Genomic DNA, 24,938 nt, shown 5'->3' with positions numbered 1-24,938 from the left:
TGGAGCTTGTGTAGCTCCTGAGCTCCAGAAAGAAATAAGAGCTTGGGCTTCTCGAGAGTAGTGGAGTCAAATTAGGAGAGAGTGAGGGAAGGAATGATATGGTGAATAGTTGTCTTGTTATGCAGATTAAAATTGCTCAGGTAATAAAGCAACTGTCCTCCTGATGCAGATACTTTCATTCATGTAGATCACCTTTATAGGTGTACATTTCCTTTACAGAAAGGCAGCTATTCAGAACTACTTTTGTATCTGCAGTTTCTCAGAATAATTTGGTGGAAATATACCAAAGAAGTGTGTTTTGGGGTGGCATATTCTGGTCTTCTAGAGTCATATTTTGGGGTGGTGTCCTGAGCCCCAACACTATCTAGAACTGATGAGACTGAACTCATCAAAGTGACACTTTGAAGACAAACAGCTTACTTTCATAGATCAGTGTTTAATTATTTCCATTTTTGAATAAAACATTATTGTAGTATTTTATAACTTGTGAAGTTCTCTGTAATCTAAACCCATTAAGTTGTATTTTAAGTCAAATTTTCTTGAAGGCTATCTATGTATTAGGCTAGCACGAGAATGTAATTTCTGTGCCAAGAGCTAGGAATTAAAAAAAAAAAAGATACATGGGTGTTTTGTAAAATAATGTCATAATGTAATAGAAAACTAGATTTTCAATTACAAAATTAAAATCCAACATGATCCTCTGTGTAACTGAGATATCTGCTGAGGTCTGAGGGTAAAACCCACCGGGTGGCCTCGCAGAGCAGGCACACTGAGCAGGCTTTCCCTGAGAAAGTTCCACGTGAACAGGACCTGGAGGCCACGTGTGAACCCTGGCTTACACTAGAGGTGGCATTATGGCTGCCAAAGGTGAAGGATGAGTTTGGACATGAGCCAGTGGAGTGATGGTATTGGATTGTGAAGGAATTTGCATCCCCTGTTAAGACCATGAATTTAGTTCTCTACAGCAATAGTTCTGGGGCCTTGAGGATAGAATTCAAGGAATCTATTACTCAGATGGTAAATATATACATAACAATATTTATGTATTATTCCCCTTAAGCTGTAATTAATATTTAGCATTTCCTTACATTTTAAAGGCAGGCAATAATATTAAAATAGTATTAGCAGCCTGGGCACAGTGGCTCATGCTTGTAATCCCAACATTTTGGGAGGCCGAGGCAGGTGGATCACCTGAGGTCAGGAGTTCAAGACCAGCCTGACCAACATGGCAAAACCCCGTCTCTACTTAAAATACAAAAAGTAGCTGGGCATGGTGGCAGGCAACTGTAATCCCAGCTACTCAAGAGGCTGAGGCAGGACAATTGCTTGAACCCAGGAGATGGATGTTGCAGTGAGAAGAGATCACGCCACTGCACTTTAGCCTGAGCAATAGAGTGAGACTCCATGTCAAAAAAAAAAAATTAGTATTAGCATAACCTGTAACTTTGTCACCAAATCATAGATAATCCATTTCTTTGTTTCATTTATTGCAGATATTTCTTTTTATTTATTTATTTATTTATTTTTTCTTTTATTATTATACTGTAAGTTTTAGGGTACATGTGCACATTGTGTAGGTTAGTTACATATGTATACATGTGCAGATATTTCAAAATGTTACTACACCATGGTTTGAAGTTGCCTCAGTTATTAGAGGCAATAATAACGTGTTGTTTAGTGAAATAACATACATAATATTAAGCCACAAATTTTGATTTATCACACTTTTGTAAGAATATTTTAATATCGCTGGTTTCCTTTCTAATCTTACGTATTTTATTTTATACAGTAAGACATTAGTTTGAGAAACTTATTAGACTTCCCAGAATGCCAAAGTAGTTCAGATTAAAACAGTTATGAATGCTGGAGGACCGTAAGAAATTATCGCTGATTTTAAAGTGAGAATGACAATGACCTTAGACACATTTTAAGAGCCTAATCTAGTACAATATAGATTATGGACTCTTACAGAAACACTTGTTGCAAATAGAGTGAGACTGGAGGCAAAAACATATGTTTAGGTCATTGATTTGAAGTAGCAGCCATAGAGGCTGCAGCTGTGCCCAGGCTGAAGCTGTGTTAGTGGTACCTGCTGTGGAGGAAATGATTGGGGTGATGTTTAGGTAGTGAGCGGGGGCCTGGGGTCTGCCACTCTCCGGGGTGGCATTGAGATTTGAAGGACTGGAAGGAGACATGGCTGCACGTGCTAGGAAGAGTTCTGGGTGGAGAGAAGCCCGATGAGTTCAGAGAAGAGAGAGGAACAAGGCTGGTGCACTGGGAGCGGAAGGTCAGAGGGCTTCCCCGGAGTCAGGGGGCCTGGGGATTTGGCTGTGACGCATTCAGGTTGTTTTCTAGGTGCATTGTGATGTCATTGAAGAAGCTCAAGCAAATGAGAAGTTGCTTACATGCAGAGAATGAATTGTATGTGGATGGGGGTTGGGGGAAGCGAGGGAGGAGTAGAGTAGGGGAAGCAGTGAAGAGGCTTCCAGGAATTGGGGGCGGGAGGCTTTCAGCTCCAACACACCTACATCGCCTCGTCTGGCTGTATGCACGACATACAATTTGAATAATGTGAATGATGAATTCTGTGCTTCTCTCCCATCTTCCTACTCAACTGTCCTCTCCCTTGCCCCATTCCTAGTGAAGTACATCCTGTTAAAATACAAACACTTCCTCCATGATCATCATGTTAAACTTGCTCATTACATGGTAATTTCCATTTTTAATGAGCATGATCTTAATATCTAAGCCAGTAAGAAAAATAGAACATAGTTATATGTCATAAACCATTAACTGTCAATTGGTGTATCTCAGTTGACACCAAGCCCTTGTCAAGTCTCCCACATTTTGAATATTCTTAATACCATATTCAACATTTAACTTTTCTTTTCTTTTTTTTTTGAGACAGAGTCTCACTTTGTTATTTAGGCTGGAGTGCAGTGGCGCGATCTCGGCTCACTGCAACCTCCGCCCCCCGGGCTCAAGTGATTCTCCCATCCTGAATAGCTGGGATTACAGGTGTGTGTCAACATGCCCGGCTAAATTTTGTATTTTTAGTAGAGACAGGGTTTCAACATCTTGGGCAGGCTGGTCTTGAACTCCTGACCTCAAGTGATCTGCCTGCCTCAGCCTCCCAAAGTGCTGGGATTACAAACATGAGCCACCGCGCCTGGCCCAGCTCCACAGTTTTTTTTTTAAAAAATGGTTTTGTTGCTGAGTAGCTGGGATTACAGGTGTGTGTCACCATGCCTGGCTAATTTTTGTACTTTTAGTATAGACAAGGTTTCACCATGTTGGGCAGGCTGGTCTTGAACTCCTGACCTCAAGTGATCCACCCACTTCGGCCTCCCAAAGTGCTGGGATTACAGGCATGAGCCACTGAACCCGGCCCAGCTCCATAGTTTTTTTGTGTTTTACTCTTTATATTTTACAGGTAAGGTTATTAAGGCCATGTCTATGTAGTTCTAAAAGCTACCAATTATTTCAATCTATAATAATGGTCTATAAATAAACAAACAAGCAAACCTGCAAAAAGCCCATGTAGGAATCATCTAGAGCACAGGTCAGACAATTGCTTTGGTTGACTCACAAAATATTTAATATTTACAAAAATCAATGATCAGTATTTAGAATTCCATGTTACGTAATTTGTGAGATACCCATAAATCCACTTTCCCTTTTTCTCCTGCAATAGCAGAATCTGGAAATATTTGTCCTGCATTCCCACATAGGAGAGAACCCTGGCAAAGTGGGCGGTCATGACTTCAGGGCCTCCTCTAGTTTCTTACTGTCATGCTCATTGATGTTGACTGCGTGGCCTTTGAGCGTTAGAAAGTGTAAGTCCTCTCCTGGGTCAAGCATCTGGTTGGCTAAGCAAGTGTTTTATTTGCTTCACACCTAACTCCATGCTAGTATTGTTTGTCACGCAGCTTTTACAGGATTTGTGAGATACCCTTAGATCTGCTTTCCCTTTTTCTCTTGCACTAGGAGGATCTGGAAACATTGGTCCTGCTTTCCCATGTCTTGACACCCCATTCCAAGCCAGGTGTCAAGGAGAAGAAAGGACTTTCAATAAAAAAAAAAAACAAAAACTCGAAACAACATGTTTTTTATTGTACACAATTAATTTCCTATCACTGAGATATAAAAATAAATAATACAAATAAATGAGAACATGAATTTGAGCTATTTTATTTTCTTGTAGGGTATCGTATCTGACAGAGGTGACACTTAATTAGATAGTTTGTCAGTGTTTGCCATTTTATAAAATTGATAAATTGATGACACTTAACTCTGATATGTAAGTCAAATAAACATTCCTAGGTTCTACTTGAGATCTAGAAGCTAAGATTATAATTAATAACTCCTAAGAAGATGCATAAATCATACAGAGAATTCTTGCCATTTTCAATGATGTCTGTGCTGTACACCTTATTCTTAAAGTTTGTCATTTATTTATGACCATGTAAAGGTCAGAGATGTTACTATAGACGTAGCTATCTTGAAGTTATATGACTTATTAAGAACTTTGGTAAAATCAAGCCATGCACTCGATTTCTAAGTCAAGAATTGAAAAATTGATAATAGCATGAAGATATTTATCAACTAACTAGATATTAGCGGGAAAATAGACGTTAGGGGGATAACTGCATGGTTTCATTGCACCTATGATTTAAACACTTGATGTGAATAATGGTTATTTTTTCAGATCTAAACAAAGGATTCCTTTATAAAAGATAAAATTCTCTGTGTTATTTTACTTTTGTTGGTATTGCCTTGGGCTTATTGATACTTAGATTTTCATAATACTCATAAAAATTTTGCCATGTTAAAGATTTTAGTGACTTCCTTTTCTTTTAGGTTTTGCAATTTGGAGAAGTTAAGTCCCTCCCTCCCTCCCTCCCTTCTTTCCTTCCCTCCCTCCCTCTTTCCTTCCTTCCTTCTTTCCTTCCCTTCCTTCCTTCCTTCCTTCATTCCTCCCTCCCTCCCTCCCACTCCTTCCCTTCCTCCTTTCCTTCCTTTGTTGTTTAGTATCTTGCTCTCTTTCTTTTCTGTGTTATAAAGCATATTCCTGCATTGTAATGCATAAACTTTTTTGGGAAAGAAAACTTATTCAATGCCAAAATCTCAAAGATAATTTTAATGCTTTAGGCATAGCAAGTAAAAATGTCTTTTATTTTCAAAGTTCCACTATTTTTCTTCTTCCTTTTGCTATGTGTGCTAAACACCATTTATAAAGATAATCGAATGTGTTAAATCTGTTTATTCTTCATCACAACCATAAAACTGCTGAATTTTATGTGAAATGATTTTCTTAGAAAATAGGCTGTAGTTTGTTATACCAATTTTTCCCCTTTAGAAGAACAAGCAATTAAGCCACCTCCAGGTACAATGAACATCTGAACAATTCATTCTGAATTATGTGAGCAGGCAGACTGTTGCTTGTATACAAACCATAATTTGTCCATAAAGTTGATATGCTTCTAAAACTGCATCATTCCTTTTCCTTTCAACGGGGGATTCTGAGCGACTTTGAGTAATTAGGGGAACAGGGCAAGGGGGCTTACTCAGTCTCTGTTTTTACCCGTCTGCATGAGTGAATTGAGCTTTCAACCTAAGGCTTTACAAAGATGCCTCTTTTGCATAAAAGTGCTTCCAACAGTGACCCCAAAGAGTTGTAGCAATCCCCATCCCCACTAGGGCAACCATGTACGAGACAGAAAAGGCTAAGTTTCCCCTTAGTTTGTGGACAAGACTCTTAGAAACTAGGACCTGAATTTTCGTTGTTGATGGATGTTCTCCCTGCAGATCACAGGCATCTACTCCTTCTTGTACGGGTTTTCTGAAAGCAAAAGCAACACTCTCACCTTCTCCTTTAAATGATCCATTCCTCTGAACCAAAAGCTGACGTTCTCAGCGTGCATCAGTAGACCCGTCTCCTAGGTGAAGGCACCTTCAGATTTCCACATTCCACTTGCTGCAAGCCTCTCTTGCAATGCAGGGAGCACGTTTCATGTGCAGGCTGGTCCTCCCGAAGCATTGATGTATAAGCCTGCAGTCTCAGCGAGGCCCAAAACTCTGACAACAACTTTTGCAACAGTTTGGTTGGCTTCATCAGCAGGTGCTGGGACTAGGAGCTAAGAGAACAAATGGAGCATAACTAGGCAGAAAATATGTCTTAGAGTTGAGAACCAGGGTGATATCCTTGGTTATAAAGAAAGATTGATATGCTATCCCAGAAGTTTAGAATAGCCGATAGATATGGGAAATTGGTGAGCTTCTGTATGTGTGCACTTGGGAAATTCTGTGGACTACCATTCATGGCTGACATCCTACTGTGACCCCAGATGCATCTTTTCATTGAGAGGGAAGCTGAGGACTCAAGCGGGGCTTCAAAGTCTTCAGTGTACACCTTGATGTAAACTGCAGCCCTATTCTCTGTAGCAATGCCCTTTTCTTAGAGTGATTCACCCTAATTCCCACCACGAGAAGCAGTAGCCTCCTTCTCGGTCTGTCTCCATCAGAGCAGTGGCTCGAGGGCTTTGCCTTGATTAATGAGAAATATTTTATCAAAGAAACTAGACAATTCTTTCCATCAAGACTAAGCTTTACTGAACTAATATATGCCAACAGTGATTCATTTCTTTTAGCATACCATTTAATTCTGTGGCCCTTGTATAGATGGGTATATTTAGTCTCCTTTCATGAATGAAGAAATGAGCCTCCTGGGATTAAGTGGAATGTTCAAGTCCCCGTATTGGCACAACCAGGCTGAACTCAGGTCACACCAGGGTGCCTCACCTATTTTGCAAAACTACTTCAAGGCTCATGTATGTACTGCCGAGGTAGATTTCTTCATGTGTTGATGATTCTCTAATTCAACTTTTTTCTTTTTTTGAAATGGAGTCTAACTCTGTCACCCAGGCTGGAGTGCAGTGGCACGATCTCAGCTCACTGCAACCTCTGCCTCCTGGGTTGAAGTGATTCTCCTGCCTCAGCCTCCCGAGTAGCTGGGATTACAGGCATCTGCTACCAAGCCCGGCTAATTTTTGGAATTTTAGTAGAGATAGGATTTCACCATGTTGGCCAGGCTGGTTTCAAACTCCTGATCTCAGGTAATCTGCCCACCTCGGCCTCCCAAAGTGCTGGGATTACAGGCATGAGCCACGGCACCTGGCCTTAATTCAACTTTTTAATGACAGATAATATAACAACTCTTATAGAACTAATAGACAGAATGCCTTCAGAAGTCTTTAGGAATTGCCCAGTATGGGGATGCGGAAGTTGTGACCTTCAGCTGAATCAGAATTTGTTTGATAATCGTGGCTTTTACCACCCTTTACCCTAGAAGGTAACTTCTTTATCAAATTCCACTGAAGTGATCTTTTTTTCTTTTTCTCTTACTTGATGACTTTCTTTCTTAAATTAAAACTTTTTATATGTTTACAACCCATTTATGAGGGTGAATGCTTTTATGATGGGTACAGAGCAAGAAGGCCATGCATGATGAGGGTTCTGACAGCAGATTGAGGCCTCCTTCGCCCTCTCACACCTGTGTGGCCTGGCACTGTGGTGCATTGCAAGTCCTTCAGAGGCACCTGCACGAAGCCAGCACAGGCAGTATGAAACCCATCACACCCACACTAAACAGGATGCAACAGGATCCTTCCAAAATTCTTCAGCATACTCAGGAATTATCTTCATGACTTATTTTTAGTTATTTCCATTCAGACTCCTAATATAGTCCTTTATACCTTATTGTATGAAGTGTGACAATGAATCCAAGTTTGGAAAAGACATTTGAGAAAAGAGAGAATATGACTTTATACATCAAAAGTTTGAGGGAATATCGGTATTAATATTTAAGTAGTAAAGTACTCAGTTTAACAAGACATTTGGAACAAAGACCAAAAAATAGTGTAACTGATACTCTTACTTAGTGATACTCTTACTTAGTGTATAGTTTACAATAGAAAAAGAAACTAATTGGCATTTTAAATTCTTGAGATAATTCTGAAATGAGCCATGGGTTTTGAATCATCATCGTCATCATTATGATGTTGACTGGCAGATGGGATTTATCAGGTGAAAAAATGGGTCCTGGGTTTTTATAATATGTCTATGTCCACTTGTAAAATGTGTTCTTATGAACGTCCTGTGGTCTGAACAATTTGACGACTACTTCCTCTCCACTTAGGAGGTGGCGAGAGTGTGAAAAGGGGCACACACTTTAGGAGAAGGGGCTGCAGAGGTCATCTCTCTCCTGAAACTCTCCGCTTATCCCAGACACTGAACTCTTTCTATGTTTGGAACACATATTATTTCCTTTGGCTGAAAAGTCTGCCTTTCTTGGTCTTTTCCTGATCTGCACCATTTTACTACTTAGATCTTAATTTAAACGTCATTTCTTCAACAAAACAATTTTGACCACTACTGCATAACCTTAATCAGGTTTTATATTTTCTTTATTTCAATCCACTGTTTATTTTTTAATAATAATTTATGCAACTTACAATTCTTTTATACAATCATCTATGCTTTAATTTGTTTGCCTTAATTCACCAGAGTAAGACGCATTTCTAGTTTCCATTTATAACTAGCATTTATAACAGAGTAGAGTCAATAAATAATCTTTATTTCACTCAATAAATGAATAATGAAAACCACTCTACTGCCCATATGGGCTAATCTGCTCCGCCCTCCCCACACACACACAGGATAATTGTTTTGTTGCCACTGAGAAAAGAAAAAAAAAATTTTTTTTTTTCAGTGATTAGAGTAGCCCGCAGCCATTGGGCTTAGAATCATTAATTACAACTTCAAATGTCCTATTTCGGTGTTTTTCATAGAGGTTATTTTCATGAGCAGAAGGGCGCTAGAGCCTTCAACACTAGTTTTACGTATCCCAAAAAAGAACTTAATTGTACTTCTTAAATCACCCAACAGACTACACAGCCAAACTAAGGCAATGCCTTGCCTTACATACTATTAACACTCCTGTGTTGTAAATGTGTGTGTGTCTCTGTTAGATGCTGTTTTAAGTGAAGGTTCAGCAGGAGTATCTATGAACCATTAACTTGTTAATATTGTACTGTGGTAATTGAGGCTTGTATACTTCCAAGGCACTGCTAATTCGTGGATGAAATCTTCTAATGAAGATGAGGTTCTATTGAATCTAGTTTTATTTGCTTCTCCTCCTCTAGAAACCAGCAATCAGCTTTCCATGTTTTTTTTTTTCTTAAGGTTTTATTAGCATTCATATTTGGTGTACAGGAGGACTCATTTTTCCAAGAGAGTTTATTACATTTAAAGCAAAACAAGAATGAGAAATGCATTGCTGATTTCATTCTAAAAGAGAATAATAAAGAAGGAAATGTGTTGATAGTTGAAACCCAGTGTGGAAGTATTCATTCTTTTTTGTGAGCATGGGTCTCTAAAGCAATTTTAGGTCCAAATAGCAGTATTGGGAGGAGGCATTCCATGCATTGTGGATGTTTTCTAGGCCATTTGGCAGTGCCTTTCAAGAAAAGGCTGTTTTTGTGGACTTCAGCCTGGAGTGGTCCCTGGCAGAGGCACCGGTGGCCTTGCTATGCATTTGACAGGTTGGCCCAGGGAGCCACACGATGGGGGAATGCAGATGAGGGGTGTGTGTGTCAGAGAAAGAGAGAGATGCTGATTCGGCCTGGCTTTCTGTTTTAATGTTCCCTGTCCCTACATTTATCAGCTTAGATTTCTAAGCATCTAGTTTTTCAAATAGGTGATAACAACAAAAACAATCAATCATGAGGGACACGCCACTGTAGCCTTTGAGCTACGTCCTTTAAGACATAATTGTTTCATAAGGGTTTGAATATTCTTCCTTCGAACACCTGGAGAACTTTTTCCTTAAAGCCAAGTATGATGTAAAAGATTCCAACAGTCCAATATTCTACTTATCAGACACAAAAACAACTGAGAAACACTATTCTATATAATGTAGCTACTGTATGGTGGACTGTTATATTAGTCCATTTTCACGCTGCTGATAAAGACCTACCCAAGACTGGGAAGAAAAAGAGGTTGAAATGGACTTACAGTTCCACATGGCTGGGGGCGGGGGAGCTGAGAATCATGGTGGGAGGTGAAAGGCACTTCTTACATGGCGGCAGCAAGAGAAAATGAGAAAGAAGCAAAAGTGGAAACCCCTGATAAAACCATCAGCTCTCGTGAGACTTATTCACTATCACGAGAATAGCATGAGATTGATTGGACCCTATGATGCAATTACCTCCCCTGGGTCCCTCCCACATTCACAACATGTGGGAATTCTGGGAGATACAATTCAAGTTGAGATTTGGGTGGGGACACAGCCATACCACATCAACTGCAAATTCCATTTTCACAAAATTGTGAGTTAAAAATACTTTTTATTTGGCAAACTTTATTAATAGCAATTGTGCTTATAAGGTTTATTGATCTATAGTAAATCTTTGTAGAGTGTCTCTAATCAACACAGTAGTTCCATGGTATAATGTAGCTTTACCAGAAAGCAGCTCTGGAACATTCATTCATTTTTTTATTTGTAATTAAATCTTTTTAAAGTAATAACATTTTTAACTGGCAAACTATAATTGTATACATTTATGGGTTAAAGCATTCATTCTATAACTAGTAATTTATCTTGGATTTTCTGTAAATAAAGCTTGTAAATATTGAGTTATAAAGATTACATCTCAAAAGATAGCACTGAGTTAATCAGAATACTCATTTTCAAACACTATTTCTAATTTTGTATTATTGATATACATTAGGTTGGTGTAAAGGCAATTGAGGTTTTTGCCATTGGAAGTAATGGCAAAAACTGCAATTACATTCTCACGAACCTAAAATACAGCTAATTCTCTATAATATTTAGGTGCATTATAAATAAAATGTAATAACTTTATTTGAACTTATGACAGTTTATTAAGTTTTATCATATAAATTACTTGATATTCACCCTGATCTTGTTAATTAGGCAATACTCATTTGTATCTGTTTTTTGTTTGTTTGTCTGCTTGCTTTTTATGAGACAGGATCCTGCTCTGTCCCCCAGGCTGGAGTGCAGTGGTATGATCATAGCTCACTGCAGCATTCCACTCCTGGCCTTAAGCAGTCCTCCTGCCCCAGCCTCCCTAGTAACTGGGACCACAGGCATGAGTCACTGCTCCCAGCCCTTTACATCTTTAGATAGTAGGTAAAAGAGGTGATGTCTGGAGCTCTTAGGGAGCCCCCAAAGCCCTGTTAGTAATGAGCGACATAATCCAGTGGGGTTCTGGGTTTCAGAGGCTGCCCAGCGCTTCCCTCCAGATGAAGTTTCCTCCTCTCCCGCTCTGGGAGGAATTTGTCTCACTTCGTGTTCTTCCCAGTTCTCGTCCCTGGGGGAGCCAATGCCAGGAATTATCTCAAGATGCTTTTGCCACTGTGTGTCCTCTGATATCAATTTTTCTTGTTCTCAGTCATTTTTCTGCTGCTTCTCTGACTCTTGTTCAGAGACATATCATTGTATAAATGAAAATAATTAAAACCAAGGGATGCTGAAAGGTTAAATAAAGGATTTTTTTTAACCTGCTGACTATAGTCGGGCTTAACCACAGGATGCTGTTGTCAACTGCATAGTATGCTTACAGTATTGAAAATATAAATAAATACACAGAAAGCTATACAATCTGTGACTACTGAAAGATATGACATTTCATCACTGGCGTTTATGAGTCTCTCCCTATTTTTTTCTTTTTGTTTAGTTGTTTGGATTTCTGTAGTGTAAATAATGCTGCAATGAACATCTTTAAACATTTACCTTTTTCTTCTTAGAAATTATGCTCATAATAGAGATTTCTGTAAATGTATTACTAGGTTTAATGTTACAACTGATTTTTTATGGCTCTATTCCAATGACTTTCCCAAACAGTTGTGGCAAATAATGTTGCCATCATTGAGTTACTGAAACGACTCACTAGCATTGCATATTGTTATTTATTTATTTGAGATGGAGTCTCACTGTGTCACCAGGCTGGAGTGCAGTGGCGTGATCTCGGCTCACTGCAACCTTCTGCTCCTGGGTTTAAGCGATTCTTCTGCCTCAGCCTCACAAGTAGCTGGGATTACAGGTGCTGGTCACCCCCACTGGCTAATTTTTGTATTTTTAGTAGAGACAGGGTTTCACCATGTTGTTCAGGCTGGTCTCGATCTGTTGACCTTGTGATCCACCCGCTTCGGCCTCCCAAAATGCTGGGATTACAAGCATGAGCCACAGAGCCCAGCCTGCACATTGTTATTTTAAAGAGGAAACAATGCCATTTCATTAGTTTATTAAATAGGAGACAGCTGTGGATAATAACGAAACCTCATGGCTTTATGGAATGCTTAACATTTGGCAAATGTTAATGAAGACAAACTCCAAACAGCACTTACATTACTCTTGTGAACGCCAAGGCCACGCTGCAGGCCCACATATTACGTTGCCTGGTTGCTGTCTTCCATATGTTCTCACATTATCTTTATGGTGATATCCAGTTGCTGTAATATAAAACACAGACTGATTCATATTCTGAGCCTTACCTGCCTCTTAAATCTAATCCCTGAGTAATCCCGCATCAAGCCCTTTGTGTTCCCATCCCCTATCCGGTGGCCCCTCTGCCCTGTCCTATCTTTTTTCTGGCCCACCCCTCTTTTTTTCAGGTCCTGAACACAGAAACAGAAAAGTCTAGAATTCTGGGAAACACCTGTCATAATAATATACTGTTTCGTTTTCCAGCATTTGTTTACAAGTTTCAAAGCTACAGGCTCAGTCCAATATTGTCAATGGTTAAGGAATTTACACATAAAATTGAAATTTCCATTTCACTTCATTCTCCACAGAAAAGGCCCCTCTGCAGAAGCTCGGAGACTTTATTTTATGACTTGATTTTCAGTTGATTGTGAGGACAATGACCGGTGACCTCATGCTCTTTTAAGACTCATTGTGTTGCCTGGTGCTGAGGGTTGGTTTCAGCAGAATTACCTGGCAGGGCGGAGGTTCCCCCAGAACTGGTGCTGCGCGGTGTGGCTTTGCTGCTGCATTAGGAGCAGGTTCCCAGTCTCATGGGAACTGCCTTTATGGATAAAGCTGTGCCTAAAGATTCAAAGATGCTAGAGAGGGCTTCTACTGCAGTGAGTACTCACGCCCTCTTCCCAGAGTGGGCGAGAGGCGTCTGTACGGTGGCCCATTTAGCTTTAAAATTACAGTATCAGATGATACCTGATTTATGGATTAGTTAATTCTTACTCATTAATGAGTAAATGTTTAAACCACACAGACTGCAAACATTTATTATCTCTTGTCTTACCTGGAGTTTATTCTAGGGAACATAAAGACTGAATGATAAAGCACAATAAATCATGTTATAAAAAATTATACTGATAGTAGTTGTCAGCTTAGGGATTATACAGTGTTTTTTTTTTGTTTTTTTTTTTTTTTTTTTTTAGAAAAAGACTAAAAAAAGTACAATGGATTTTCCTGTTATATTTGTATAGTTAAACCAAATAACAACATATTTTCCAGTTAGGAGTACTCAGACTGGTAGTATATTTCCTATTTAAAATAAAAGGGAATTATTAGGTATATGTTCACCCAACATTTTTTGTAGGCTCCTTTTATTATTACTTGCATTACCTTTTTTTGGGGGTGGGGGACAGAGTCTTGCTCTTTCACCCAGGCTGGAGCGCAGTGGCAAGATCTCGGCTCACTGCAAACTTCACCTCCCAGGTTCACACCATTCTCCCGCCTCAGCCTCCTGAGTAGCTGGGACTGCAGGCGCCCACGACCACGCCAGGCTAACTTTTTGTATTTTTAGTAGAGACAGGATTTTACTGTGTTAGCCAGGATGGTCTTGATCTCCTGACCTTGTGATCCTCCCGCCTCGGCCTCCCAAAGTGCTGGGATTACAGGCATGAGCCACCGCTCCCAGCCTGTATTACTTTCTTAAATAATTTACATCATATGCCTTTTTTCCAAGGTAAACATTATAAAATTTACTTTTGGTATGTGCTACTTTCCTTTTAAAGTACACACTATTTATTAAATGCATATGGTTATGATTCTACTACTACTAATAATAATTATATTGGTCTGGATGGCAACTGACTGCTTAGAAAATATACATTATTAAACTTATCCAACAACTTCATCTCAAGCAGTCACATATGATGACACTCCTGCAAATTCCGAAGTAATTTAACCTCACAAATATAAGCTTTATTTTGTCTGTTTGTTTCTTTCAGCCTATGAATTACAGAACTGTCCAGATCCACCCCCATTTCAGAATGGGTACATGATCAACTCGGATTACAGCGTGGGGCAATCAGTATCTTTCGAGTGTTATCCTGGGTACATTCTAATAGGCCATCCTGTCCTCACTTGTCAGCACGGGATCAACAGAAACTGGAACTACCCTTTTCCAAGATGTGATGGTAAGTTCATCATTTCGCATGGGGGCAATTTAATGTTTCATGGGCATAATAGCACATTAAATATTAAATGAACATATCCAATAATTTATTAATGTATTCAATAAATATTCGTTGAGAATCTATTATGTTTTACTCAATCTACTTAGTATTTAAGGAATATGTCGCATACTGTTAAGTTAAAAGTAAAGAAACAATCCTTGTTGCCAAGGAAATTATAAGGATGGCAAAATAGTAAACACAAGAGGAATGGTATACTGAGCTGCAGGGAAGGAGATGGCACAGGCTTGGGAAGCCATCAGGGAAATCTCTGGGAAGTCAGCAGCGTTCAGCTTTACGGTGGTTATATCAGATTGTAGGACCAGAGGGAAAAAGGTTACTTATTAATTTGATCCTTGGTATTTCTTTTTGTTTAGCTTTTATGATAATTGCATATTGATTTTGCATTTCAGAAAAATGAGCTCATTTTTGTAGTGGGCCTTGAAAGGTACATAGCATTTTGCTACTCGGAGGTGGAACACTCCAGGTAGAAGAAACAGTGTAAGAAAGAGCGCAGTGTAGAGGTAGCCATAGGAGAAAATAGTAGAGTGGTTTAATATTGCAAGAGGGGCTCTACGGAGAGGCTGGAGGCAAGTTCTCGTTTGATGGTGCAACAGAGGACCTGGTCTCTTTAGACGTCCTTTCCTGAGCAGGAATCCTTACTTTAATGCTTCTGTGTGACTGCCTCATTTTTATGATGACTTTAACATTTTTTCAATATCTAATTAAAATAAATAGATCCATACTATGTGTAGGAAGAATGCATATGCAATAGAAAATTTACTGTAAACCCGATATTCTCACACTATACATACAGGACCTTTGAATGAAAAAATAATGAAATTACCAACTCCGTGGACCTTTGAAATGCTAAGCACTTGTATCCTGTGGGGAAAAGGGGAAGACATCTGGCTGTGCTTTAATTTCTACTGAAGAAGTAAAAGAAGCATATCAGTAGGCTTTTAAAATCACAGTTTTTACCTGTATTTACCTATTCTATATTATTATAAAAATAACTACAAGCACACTTTGGGAGGCTGAGGTGGGCGGATCACGAGATCAGGAGATCAAGACCATCGTGGCTAACACGGTGAAACACCGTCTCTACTAAAAATACAAAAAAAAATTAGCTGGGCATGGTGGTGGGCACCTGTAGTCCCAGCTACTCCGGAGGCTGAGGTGGGAGAATGGCGTGAACCCGGGAGGCTGAGGTGGGAGAATGGCGTGAACCCGGGAGGCGGAGGTTGCAGTGCACTGAGATCGCGCCACTGCCCTCCAGCCTGGGCGACAGAGTGAGACTCTGTCTCAAAATAAATAAATAAATAAAATAAAATAAACTACAAACAATTCTTTAGCCACATTTTAAAAGTATTTTATCTTAATCTGATATTTATTTAATTACATATAAAATAGCACTTAAAATTAATTTTATAAAATAAGGATAGCAGTAACCTATCTGGGCTATTTTTCATTAAAACATTTTTTAAATCTTTAAGTCTACTTTCCGTTCTAGAAACTCATATATATGTATAAATTCCTTTGAAATTATCAGGATTGAAACCTCTTCTTATTTGCAAGTTTGGTGTGAAGACTTTGAATTCATATGTAAATGGTAGACTCTGGCTTGATATTTTAAAAAAACTACAATTAAATATTTAATTTGATTTTATTGCTTTCTCAAGCTTAGTTTTTCAATATGGAAATAACTGCTCTGGCTTAGAATTATTTTGTCAGTGTGAAAATAACAAAATCTACCTTTTTTGATAGAATTTAAAGTGATGCCACCTTTCCTAATTCTAACATGGTATATAACACCATCCAGAATTAGCTAAACTCTGGATGAGTTTAAAGCCTAAACCCCTTCAGACTCCCAAAACCAGCCTGAGGCTTCATTCTCCATTAGAAGAACTCAGAGACATCTCTAAAACTATCATGCTTGTCATTATGGTTTTAACAGAGAGGGGATATGTCAATATCTTCCAGGGAAAAGACACATGTGGCAGAGTCCAGGAGGATGCCACAGATCTCTCTGATCCATGCCAAGTTCTTTACTAAACAAGCATTTTTACTATTATATTTCTATTTTTACCAGTACTCGTAAACCTAATAAAGAAACTGAAACGCAGGATTGATGTAATAGTTTATCATAAATAATTGAAAACAATTAGAGGACCTATATAAAGGATTTTCTAAGAACCATCCAATGTGTGTTTAATATCCTTTTCATATTAAAAAAGGTGTTATTTAACGCAAAAGGTGCTTTACTTGTGAAAGTTTATATTTCTTAAAAAAGTCATTGCTTCATAAGAATGAGGAGGCTGTTCAAACGCCTATTAGTTACAGTTATATGTCACTTCAGTCTTCCCCAGAGACAGTGGTAAACACTGCTGACAACCCAGTATCTTCATGTAACATGTATTTTATTAATTGACAGTGGTTTATCATTTCAGGTCAGTGATTGCTATATAGGTCAAGTGTACTGAAAAACCATCTTCAAAGGTCCAGCCCTGTAGACTTCAAAAGAACTTCAGAAAAAACACAGATACTTTAAACAACTTCTCGATGTCTTTATTAAAAATTGGCCAGTTTAGATAATTAATAAAATAATTCTAAATCCCAAGGCATCAGTCTTCACAAGTATATATGAAATCAATTTGTATTTATATACTGAAAATACATGTTAAGCTGCATAAGAATCTACTTTATGAAATTAATATAGTATAAATTTATCTGAAAAACTGTGATCTGAAATTATGATATCTATGAAAGTAAACAAATGAAAGAATATGTCTCTGAAAGTTATCTGAGAAATTCAAGACATTATTTTTCTGTCAGTAACATAATTCCACAGAAGTCTCAGTTAAAAAATTAAAAAAAGGTGGGGGTTGTAGGCCGGGCACAATGGCTCACGCCTGTAATCCCAACACTTTGGGAGACCGAGGTGGGTGGATCACCTGAGGTTAGGAGTTTGAGACCAGCCTGGCCAACATGGCAAAACCCCAACTCTACTAAAAATACAAAACTTAGCCAGGCATGGTGGCAGGCACCTGTAATCCCAGCTACCTGGGAGGCTGAGGCAGGAGAATCACTTGAACGCAGAAGGCGGAGGTTGCAGTGAGCCAAGATGGCACCATTGCACTCCAGCCTGGGTGACAAGAGCAAAAGTCCATCTCAAAAAAAAAAAAGGGGGAGGGATTGTAATTGTTAAAATATGATTAAGTAGAATTTGGTTTATTAACTTATTAAATGTAATTTTCTAATTAAATATGCATTCACACTTACAAATATAGTTCAACCATTTAAAATATTTTGCTGACCTAATTAATCATTTAACACTGAAATGTTTACGCATAAAAATATAATTTTAGGCATTAAATAAATCTTAAACACTATCATAATAAACTTGACTTAAATGCATTAGTATGTGTATAGTGGGGAATTGCACAGACAGAGATAATTATTAGTGTAAATAATATGTTGTGATAGGTATGTTAACAGCTTCTTTGAATTTGACAGATTTTGTAAGCAGAAAACAATTTTATTGCAAAATTGACATGAGAAATGCAAGCAGCTAAACAATGTATTATTACATACATACTTTTTAAATTTAAGGTTTACCAAGCTGATTGGTAAATACAGAAAATAATCTTTCCCAGTAATAGAGAATAAAAATAACTATAAAGAATGCAACTCTGTCTCCTTATTTTTCTTACCTGGATTCACAAATACAGTCTTTAAAATCTCCATTACCAACCGGCAATTTCCAAGACAGAGCGCGCTCTGGATTCTTCTCTGAAAATGCTTCTAAGGAAACCAGAGTAACAGAAGGAAGAAAAATGATGGCAGGAATAACTCTGGTTCCCTACACACTAGGGGAGATTAAACTTTCAGTATCTTCGATATATTGAGAGTCAAGATATTTTTATATTAATATATATGTTATAACATATTTATTATATTTTTATATTAATATTTATGCCAAGTGTATTTATTAGCTTTTTAATATGGAATTTCTTTCATATTCTTGTTTAGGCAAAAAACTTAACATAATACTAGAGAAAACCATCTATAAATGATAAGTCTCTTGGCAAACATTCAAGGTTTTAAAATTTAAATTATTTTGTTTTCACTTATTTATTTATTTGAGATGGAGTCTCATTCTGTTCCCCAGGCTGGAGTGCAGTGGTGCAATCACTGCTCACTGTAGCCTTGACCTGCCAGGCTCAAGCAATCCTCCCACTTCAGCCTCCCAAGTGGCTAGGACTACAGGCATGTGCTCGCATGCATGGATAATTAATGTTTTTTGTTTGTTTGCTTGTTTTAATAGATGGGATCCCCCTGTATTGCCCAGACTGGTCTCGAACTCCTGGGCTCAAATGATCCTCCTCCCTAAGCCTACCAAAGTGCTGGAATTACAGCTATGAGCCATACCAGCCAGCCTGTTTTAATTTTAATTTGACGTAATATCACTTAATATGCCCTATCCATCTCTCTTCACAGAAAGTCACATTGCATAAAGAGAGGAAAAGGTAGCACAATAAAGAGATGTTTCCTTGTACCTCCGCCCTCCTGTGCCAAGGTGTGCCAACCCCCCAGTTGATTTTCTGGTATCTTCGAGCTGTGGCTTCACACCTGAGCAGGAGTCAGTCACATATACCCATAACTTTTGTGTGTGTGAATCACCAAAAGTCCCCCCTTCCCACTTCTCAGGGATGTCAATGAACGAAGGGAAGCCTCCGTGGTATTTGAGGCAATGATAGAGAGTGGCGTTGTGGGGGAAGCCAGTGGCGCCGGGGTACCTGGGCAAGTTTCCCACGGGGCGTGACATTCAAGTTAGACATCACCGCCATTTCTTTCAACACAGCGACTGCTAGCTCTAGAATTGGATCAAAATATGTAGCTTTCTTATCTTTATTTGCTTATTCTTGGAAAAATACATGAGCAAATAGCTTGAGCAATTCCCTCCTTCACTGTCTTGCACAGCAACGCTCTCTCCCACGTGAACATCCGGGTATTCATGAGCACGGAAATGCATGCGCATCTCTTTACTCCATGGCTCCTGAGAGTGGAGGGAGTGTAGCCTCTCTATCTCTTTCAGTTGCTGACGCCATGGTCAGCTGTTTGTCTTCCTGGTCAGGCTTGGACCAGTGTCTCCCAGGCAGACAGGTGAGGAGCTGGGAGGTACGTGCCGTGCTCCACGCAGAGCTTCCTCTTTGATCTCAGTCCAGACTCCACTTGGAACCCAGCCTTCAAAGAAAGGAAGGCAGGAGGGATACGCTTCCTGCCGAGACACACACACTTCCTGCAGAGGCAGATCACAGGCCCCCATCTCTGCGGAGCTCAGTGAGACGCCACCACTTGGGGAAATGCAAACATGCCTTTGATGCCACTACAGGGAGGATAAAGACGGTCTGGAAGTAGATAAAGATCAGGCCAGGGGAAATGAGAGAGGAAATTTTGACTCCAGTTTCTTAGGGTCCTCTTTTTTTCTATCTCTGGACTACCCAGTGGGAGGGCAACAGGATTTTGCTTTGAGAGAATTTTGTGTGCTTATGGATAGAATATTATTATCTTATGTGATGATGAGCGTCTGTTATTTTCCTTCACAACACTTGCACCCGTTGAATTTTAAACTTCTGTAGTGTTTGTTTAATATCTCTCTTCATCACTATTCAATAAGCTTTTTACAAAGGCAGCAACAGGGTCTCTACGGTTCACTGTGGCATCTCCAGCCCCAGGCACCCTTCCTGGCACATAACCCACTCTCAGTAGATACTTGTTGAGTGAGTGAGTGAAAAGATTTGTTATTTGAATTTGATAGATAAATCATGGCAAGAATCACTGACTTGCTCAATGTCATAGAGCTATTCAGTGGCATAAATAGTATTGGAATCAGGAATGTGTTCTACCAAGAAAATCACCACCTCATTTCTTTTGCCCTTTAAGAGGTAGGAACGATGGCTTTTTATTTTGTTTTCCCAACAGGAAGGGTGCTACTATATATAATGTGGTTATGTAACTACAAGATTCAACTAGAAAAGCAGAAATGCAAAAGGGAAACCGTAGCATTGTAAGTCCACGCTAAATTAATAGCATGGAGTCACCTGTAAAGGGTTTCAGCCTAATTGGTTTCATGAGTTTACTCTTAAAGTGCTCTCTGGTTATTCTCTAATTCACCAATTTATCAATTTGTTTATCATGACCTGAGCTAGACAGTAGGGACTCTTGAAAGGAGGTAGCAGCTGGGGTGGGAGGAGATGCAGACCCTGTCTCCTAGAGGCTGACAGTCTCGTGGGAGCCGTGTGCTCTGTGAGCAGACCCTGGACCTCTAGAACCAGAACAACCAGGAAAGACCTTAAGGATGCGGTGACAAGGAGTTGAGTTTTAAAGGAAGAGACAAGTTTGCCTTGGCAGAAAAATAGAAGAAAAGCATGTGAACACTCCCTCGACGTCTGGAGGGGAGGAAAAGTGCACTGCCAACAGGAGACAAAAGTAGCTTGTTATGGGGACAGCTTGGTTTATGGTCCCATTATTATTATTATTATTTTTAGAGACAGAGACTCTGTCACCCAGGCTGATGTGCAATGGCACAATCTCGGCTTACTACAACCTCTGCCTCCCAGATTGAAGCAATTCTCCTGCCTCAACCCCCCAAGTACCTGGGATTACAGGCGTGCACCACCACACCTGGCTGATTTTTGTGTTTTTAGTAGCGTTAGGGTTTCACCATGTTGGTCAGGCTGGTCTCAAACTCCTGACCTCAGGTGATCCACCCACCTCAGTCTCCCAAAGTGCTGGGATTACAGAAGTGAGCCACCATGCCCGGCCTATGGTCCCATTTTACACATGACAAGCTTCAGGAGTATCCCAGACCCTGACCTCATAGAATTTATAGAAATGGAGGCTCCCAGGGATAATTTGCTTTTCCAGCTTACAAATCCAGGTTTGTCTGACTCCAAACCTCACTTAGTAATAATTACGCTGTAAAACTTCTAAAGTAGTCTCTACATACAGTCCCTTCTTCTGATGAAAAGATCCAAATCTCCAGCCAGGTTCAATCCAATGTTCTTTTCAAATCAATACACATGTGTGCAGTTCAACAGTGTATCATATCGTGCCTCATGGTATATTCTCACTTGTTACTAAACTTTTCTTTTTGTTTATCTGTTTGTGTATTTGGGCCTTTTTCCTCCACCTGAATTCAATACCATTTGTGGCAAATCTTTGACAGCCCTTCAAGGTTCAAGAGAGTTGTGAACACTCATCTCACACCTCTTACCTGTTGGTTTGATTTCAAAGTTCAAAGTTTTATGACTTTGATGCACTATATGAATATTTAAATTAAAGACTATATTTCAGGTTATTCCATTAGTGTTTGGAAATGTCATTTTCCATAAATAAAATAATTGCTATTAAAATAATAAATATAAATTTCTTAACAAAAATGAAAATAAATTGGGTATTGTTTTAGTTCTTCAAGTCATTGAATACTAGTAAAAACTGGAAATGCTTCCGTAAAACACCACTTACATAATCTTACATTGCATTATCTTACTTCTTCATTGTCTTACTTCTTCAGGTATAGATCTGTAAAGAATTGATAATGTCTTTGTTTTAAGGCAAATAGACTTAGATGACACTCTTTCAGATGGCTTATAAATAGGGTCTAGCAGTGTGAGTTAGAAAAAGCAGTTACATATTTATGAATACTTTCCCCATAATTCATTGTGCTGGACACTGAAATGGGTTATCAGCAGGTCACAAGTGTTAACTAAGGATTTTATTTGAGGCATAGAAGAATAAATTTATCCGAAAGGGATTTTGAAGATATGGAGAATATATTAAATAAAACTGAGATAATTTAGCTTAGACATATAATTCTTCTAAGGTCTTCAGATTTTAGGGCAGTAATTTTGACAAAATGGTGATTCAGAAATATTTCACACCTGTTTCCCATCAGGAAAAATGTTGGCTAAGGTACTTTGGAGTCAAATATTTAGCTTTCTACTTTCTAAAATCAGCTGTATGGTGCTTGTTTTTTCTTCGTTTCCTTTGCAGCCCCTTGTGGGTACAACGTAACTTCTCAGAACGGCACCATCTACTCCCCTGGCTTTCCTGATGAGTATCCGATCCTGAAGGACTGCATTTGGCTCATCACAGTGCCTCCGGGGCACGGAGTTTACATCAACTTCACCCTGTTACAGACGGAAGCTGTCAACGATTACATTGCTGTTTGGTATGAGAACCTCTCAAGTCAAAATATCTGTAATTGTGATAAACAATTCTGACTTAGCATACATATGCCATTTATATACAAGGCACATATTTAGAATAAACTTCTTAGATACTAGAGAAGAAATTCACCAATGAAATCCAGAGATATAGGGAATCAATTTCACATAGTACATGTGGGTTTTGCTACATGGTAGAAATAGGCAGAATTATGTCTGTGTGTCTGCATCTGTGTGTGTATGTATTGGATGTGTGTTTGTGGGTGTGGGTTGGGGGGTTGGGTATGTGTGTGTGATGTGTGTCTCTGTGGGTGTGTCTGTGTGGCGTGTGTGGCTTGTGTATGTCTGTGTGGCTTACATGTGTGTTTGTGTGTGTGGTGTCTGTGTGTGTGCTGTGTATGTTGTGTGTGTGTGTGCGTGTTGTGTGTGGTGTGGCTGCACTCTTGTTGGAGCCCACAGGGGGAGCAGGAGCAGAAGCCAGCAGCCAGGGCAACTAAGGCAGGACCTGGAAATGCATGTGAAGGCCTTGGGCTTTGTTCTTGGGGCAGTGAGGATGCACCTGGGCTCTGACAGGCAGAGCTCCAAGGCCAGATATGGGCTGCAGAATGACGGGCTCATTTTGTGGGAAATAAAGTAGCAGAGGGCAAGAAAGGAGACTGGCTTTGAGGTTGTGGAAGTAAATCAGACATCTAAGATGACAACGACCAGAGTCAGTGGATGTGAGAGTGAGGAGAAACAGAATTTGAAATATTAGGTTGACCGCAATGAAACTGCCGTTTTAAAACCAAAACAAAACAGCATTCTGTGGTTGGCCATGCCCCATAGATTAAGCTCCATATTTAGAATGGAAAATCTCACAGGTGTTGACATTTTTATTTTATTTTTTTAATTTATTTCTTTTTGAGACAGAGTCTTGCCCTGTCGCACAGCTGGAGTGCAGTGGCGCGATCTTGGCTCACTGGAACCAGCGCCTCCTGGGTTCAAGCAATTCTCCTGCCTTAGCCTGCCGAGTAGCTAGGACTACAAGTGCCTGCCACCAGGCCCAGCTAATTTTTGTAATTTTAGTAGATACAGGGTTTCACCATGTTGGCCAGGCTGGTCTCAAACTCCTGACCTCAGGTGATCTGCCCGCCTTGGCCTCCCAAAGTGCTGGGATGACAGGCATGAGCCACCAGCGCCGGTGAGTGTTGACATTTGACAAGTGCCGAGCGCCTGCGGAACATTAATGAAAGACAGAGACTGGAGGGTTCCTCAACTTTGTGGACATTCAACATCTTGATGTTTACAAACACAGTATCCAGAGAATGCATATGTTTTATTGCTTTTATTAAAAAAATTAATTCATTAGCCAAAGCTTCCATAAATCTCACTCAGAAGTAAATATCCTCAGCCAGCCACCTCTTTCTGTCTTTCCTAGGGATGGTCCCGATCAGAACTCACCCCAGCTGGGAGTTTTCAGTGGCAACACAGCTCTCGAAACGGCGTATAGCTCCACCAACCAAGTCCTGCTCAAGTTCCACAGCGACTTTTCAAATGGAGGCTTCTTTGTCCTCAATTTCCACGGTCAGTTGATTTTCACTCCATTAGTTAAGACTGAGAATTCCATGTGGTGTTTACTGCAGTGTTGACCCACGCCTTGTTTCTAGCTGAAGTTTCTTGATTCAGCCGAGGGCGTGTATGATTCTTTTGCATTGGAGGCCAGCGTTTCCTGTGGTCCTTTTTTTGTTTAATGAGTCTTCATTATTTAACATCGTATCAAGCTTGGATTTATTCCAAGATACATGTATCCTAAGTGAAACTCTGAGATGAAGACCATTGAAAGAGATTTGGTACCTTTTATAGATTTATTCATCCCTGTCTCAAGATAAGGTGTTATAGCAAATGTCATGTAACTATAAATGGTGTGAAAGCAAACCTCCAATAATCCTGGGAATGCACTCTAAACGATATGCAGAACATCTGTCAATCAATCGCTTATCTCTCACGAACACTGCCACCCACAGAATTCCTCAGGACAAGGGACAGGGCAGATGTTATCAAATCTGCACATGGACAGGGAGCCAGGTTGTGAATGTTGAGTCGTTCTTGCAGAAATCCAAACATCTGTAAAGTGTGTTTATTTAAATGATATACTTTAAAAAATAATTGTGCACTTTTTTCCTTGGGCTTTAACTATTTTTTGGCACTAAATAATAATATGAA

At 39.5% G+C, this 24,938-nt stretch overlaps 1 protein-coding gene across 2 annotated transcripts in view; it reads left to right on the top strand.

The window, feature by feature from the left end:
* CSMD1 (CUB and Sushi multiple domains 1) overlaps positions 1-24,938 on the top strand; it is a 2,070,470-nt gene that overhangs the window by 1,863,579 nt on the left and 181,953 nt on the right. For both annotated transcript variants that reach the window (XM_034966977.3, XM_034966976.3), the window contains exons 42-44: positions 14,281-14,469; positions 22,564-22,741; positions 24,154-24,299. In XM_034966977.3, the coding sequence (XP_034822868.1) occupies positions 14,281-14,469; positions 22,564-22,741; positions 24,154-24,299 (513 nt within the window). The remainder of the gene's footprint in view (positions 1-14,280; positions 14,470-22,563; positions 22,742-24,153; positions 24,300-24,938) is intronic.

The sequence above is a fragment of the Pan paniscus genome, chromosome 7 (assembly GCF_029289425.2).
Source record: "Pan paniscus chromosome 7, NHGRI_mPanPan1-v2.0_pri, whole genome shotgun sequence".
NCBI classification, from domain to species: Eukaryota; Metazoa; Chordata; class Mammalia; order Primates; family Hominidae; genus Pan; species Pan paniscus.
Note: the sequence above shows the minus strand (reverse complement) of the source record. Positions and strands in the feature narration are given on the sequence as shown.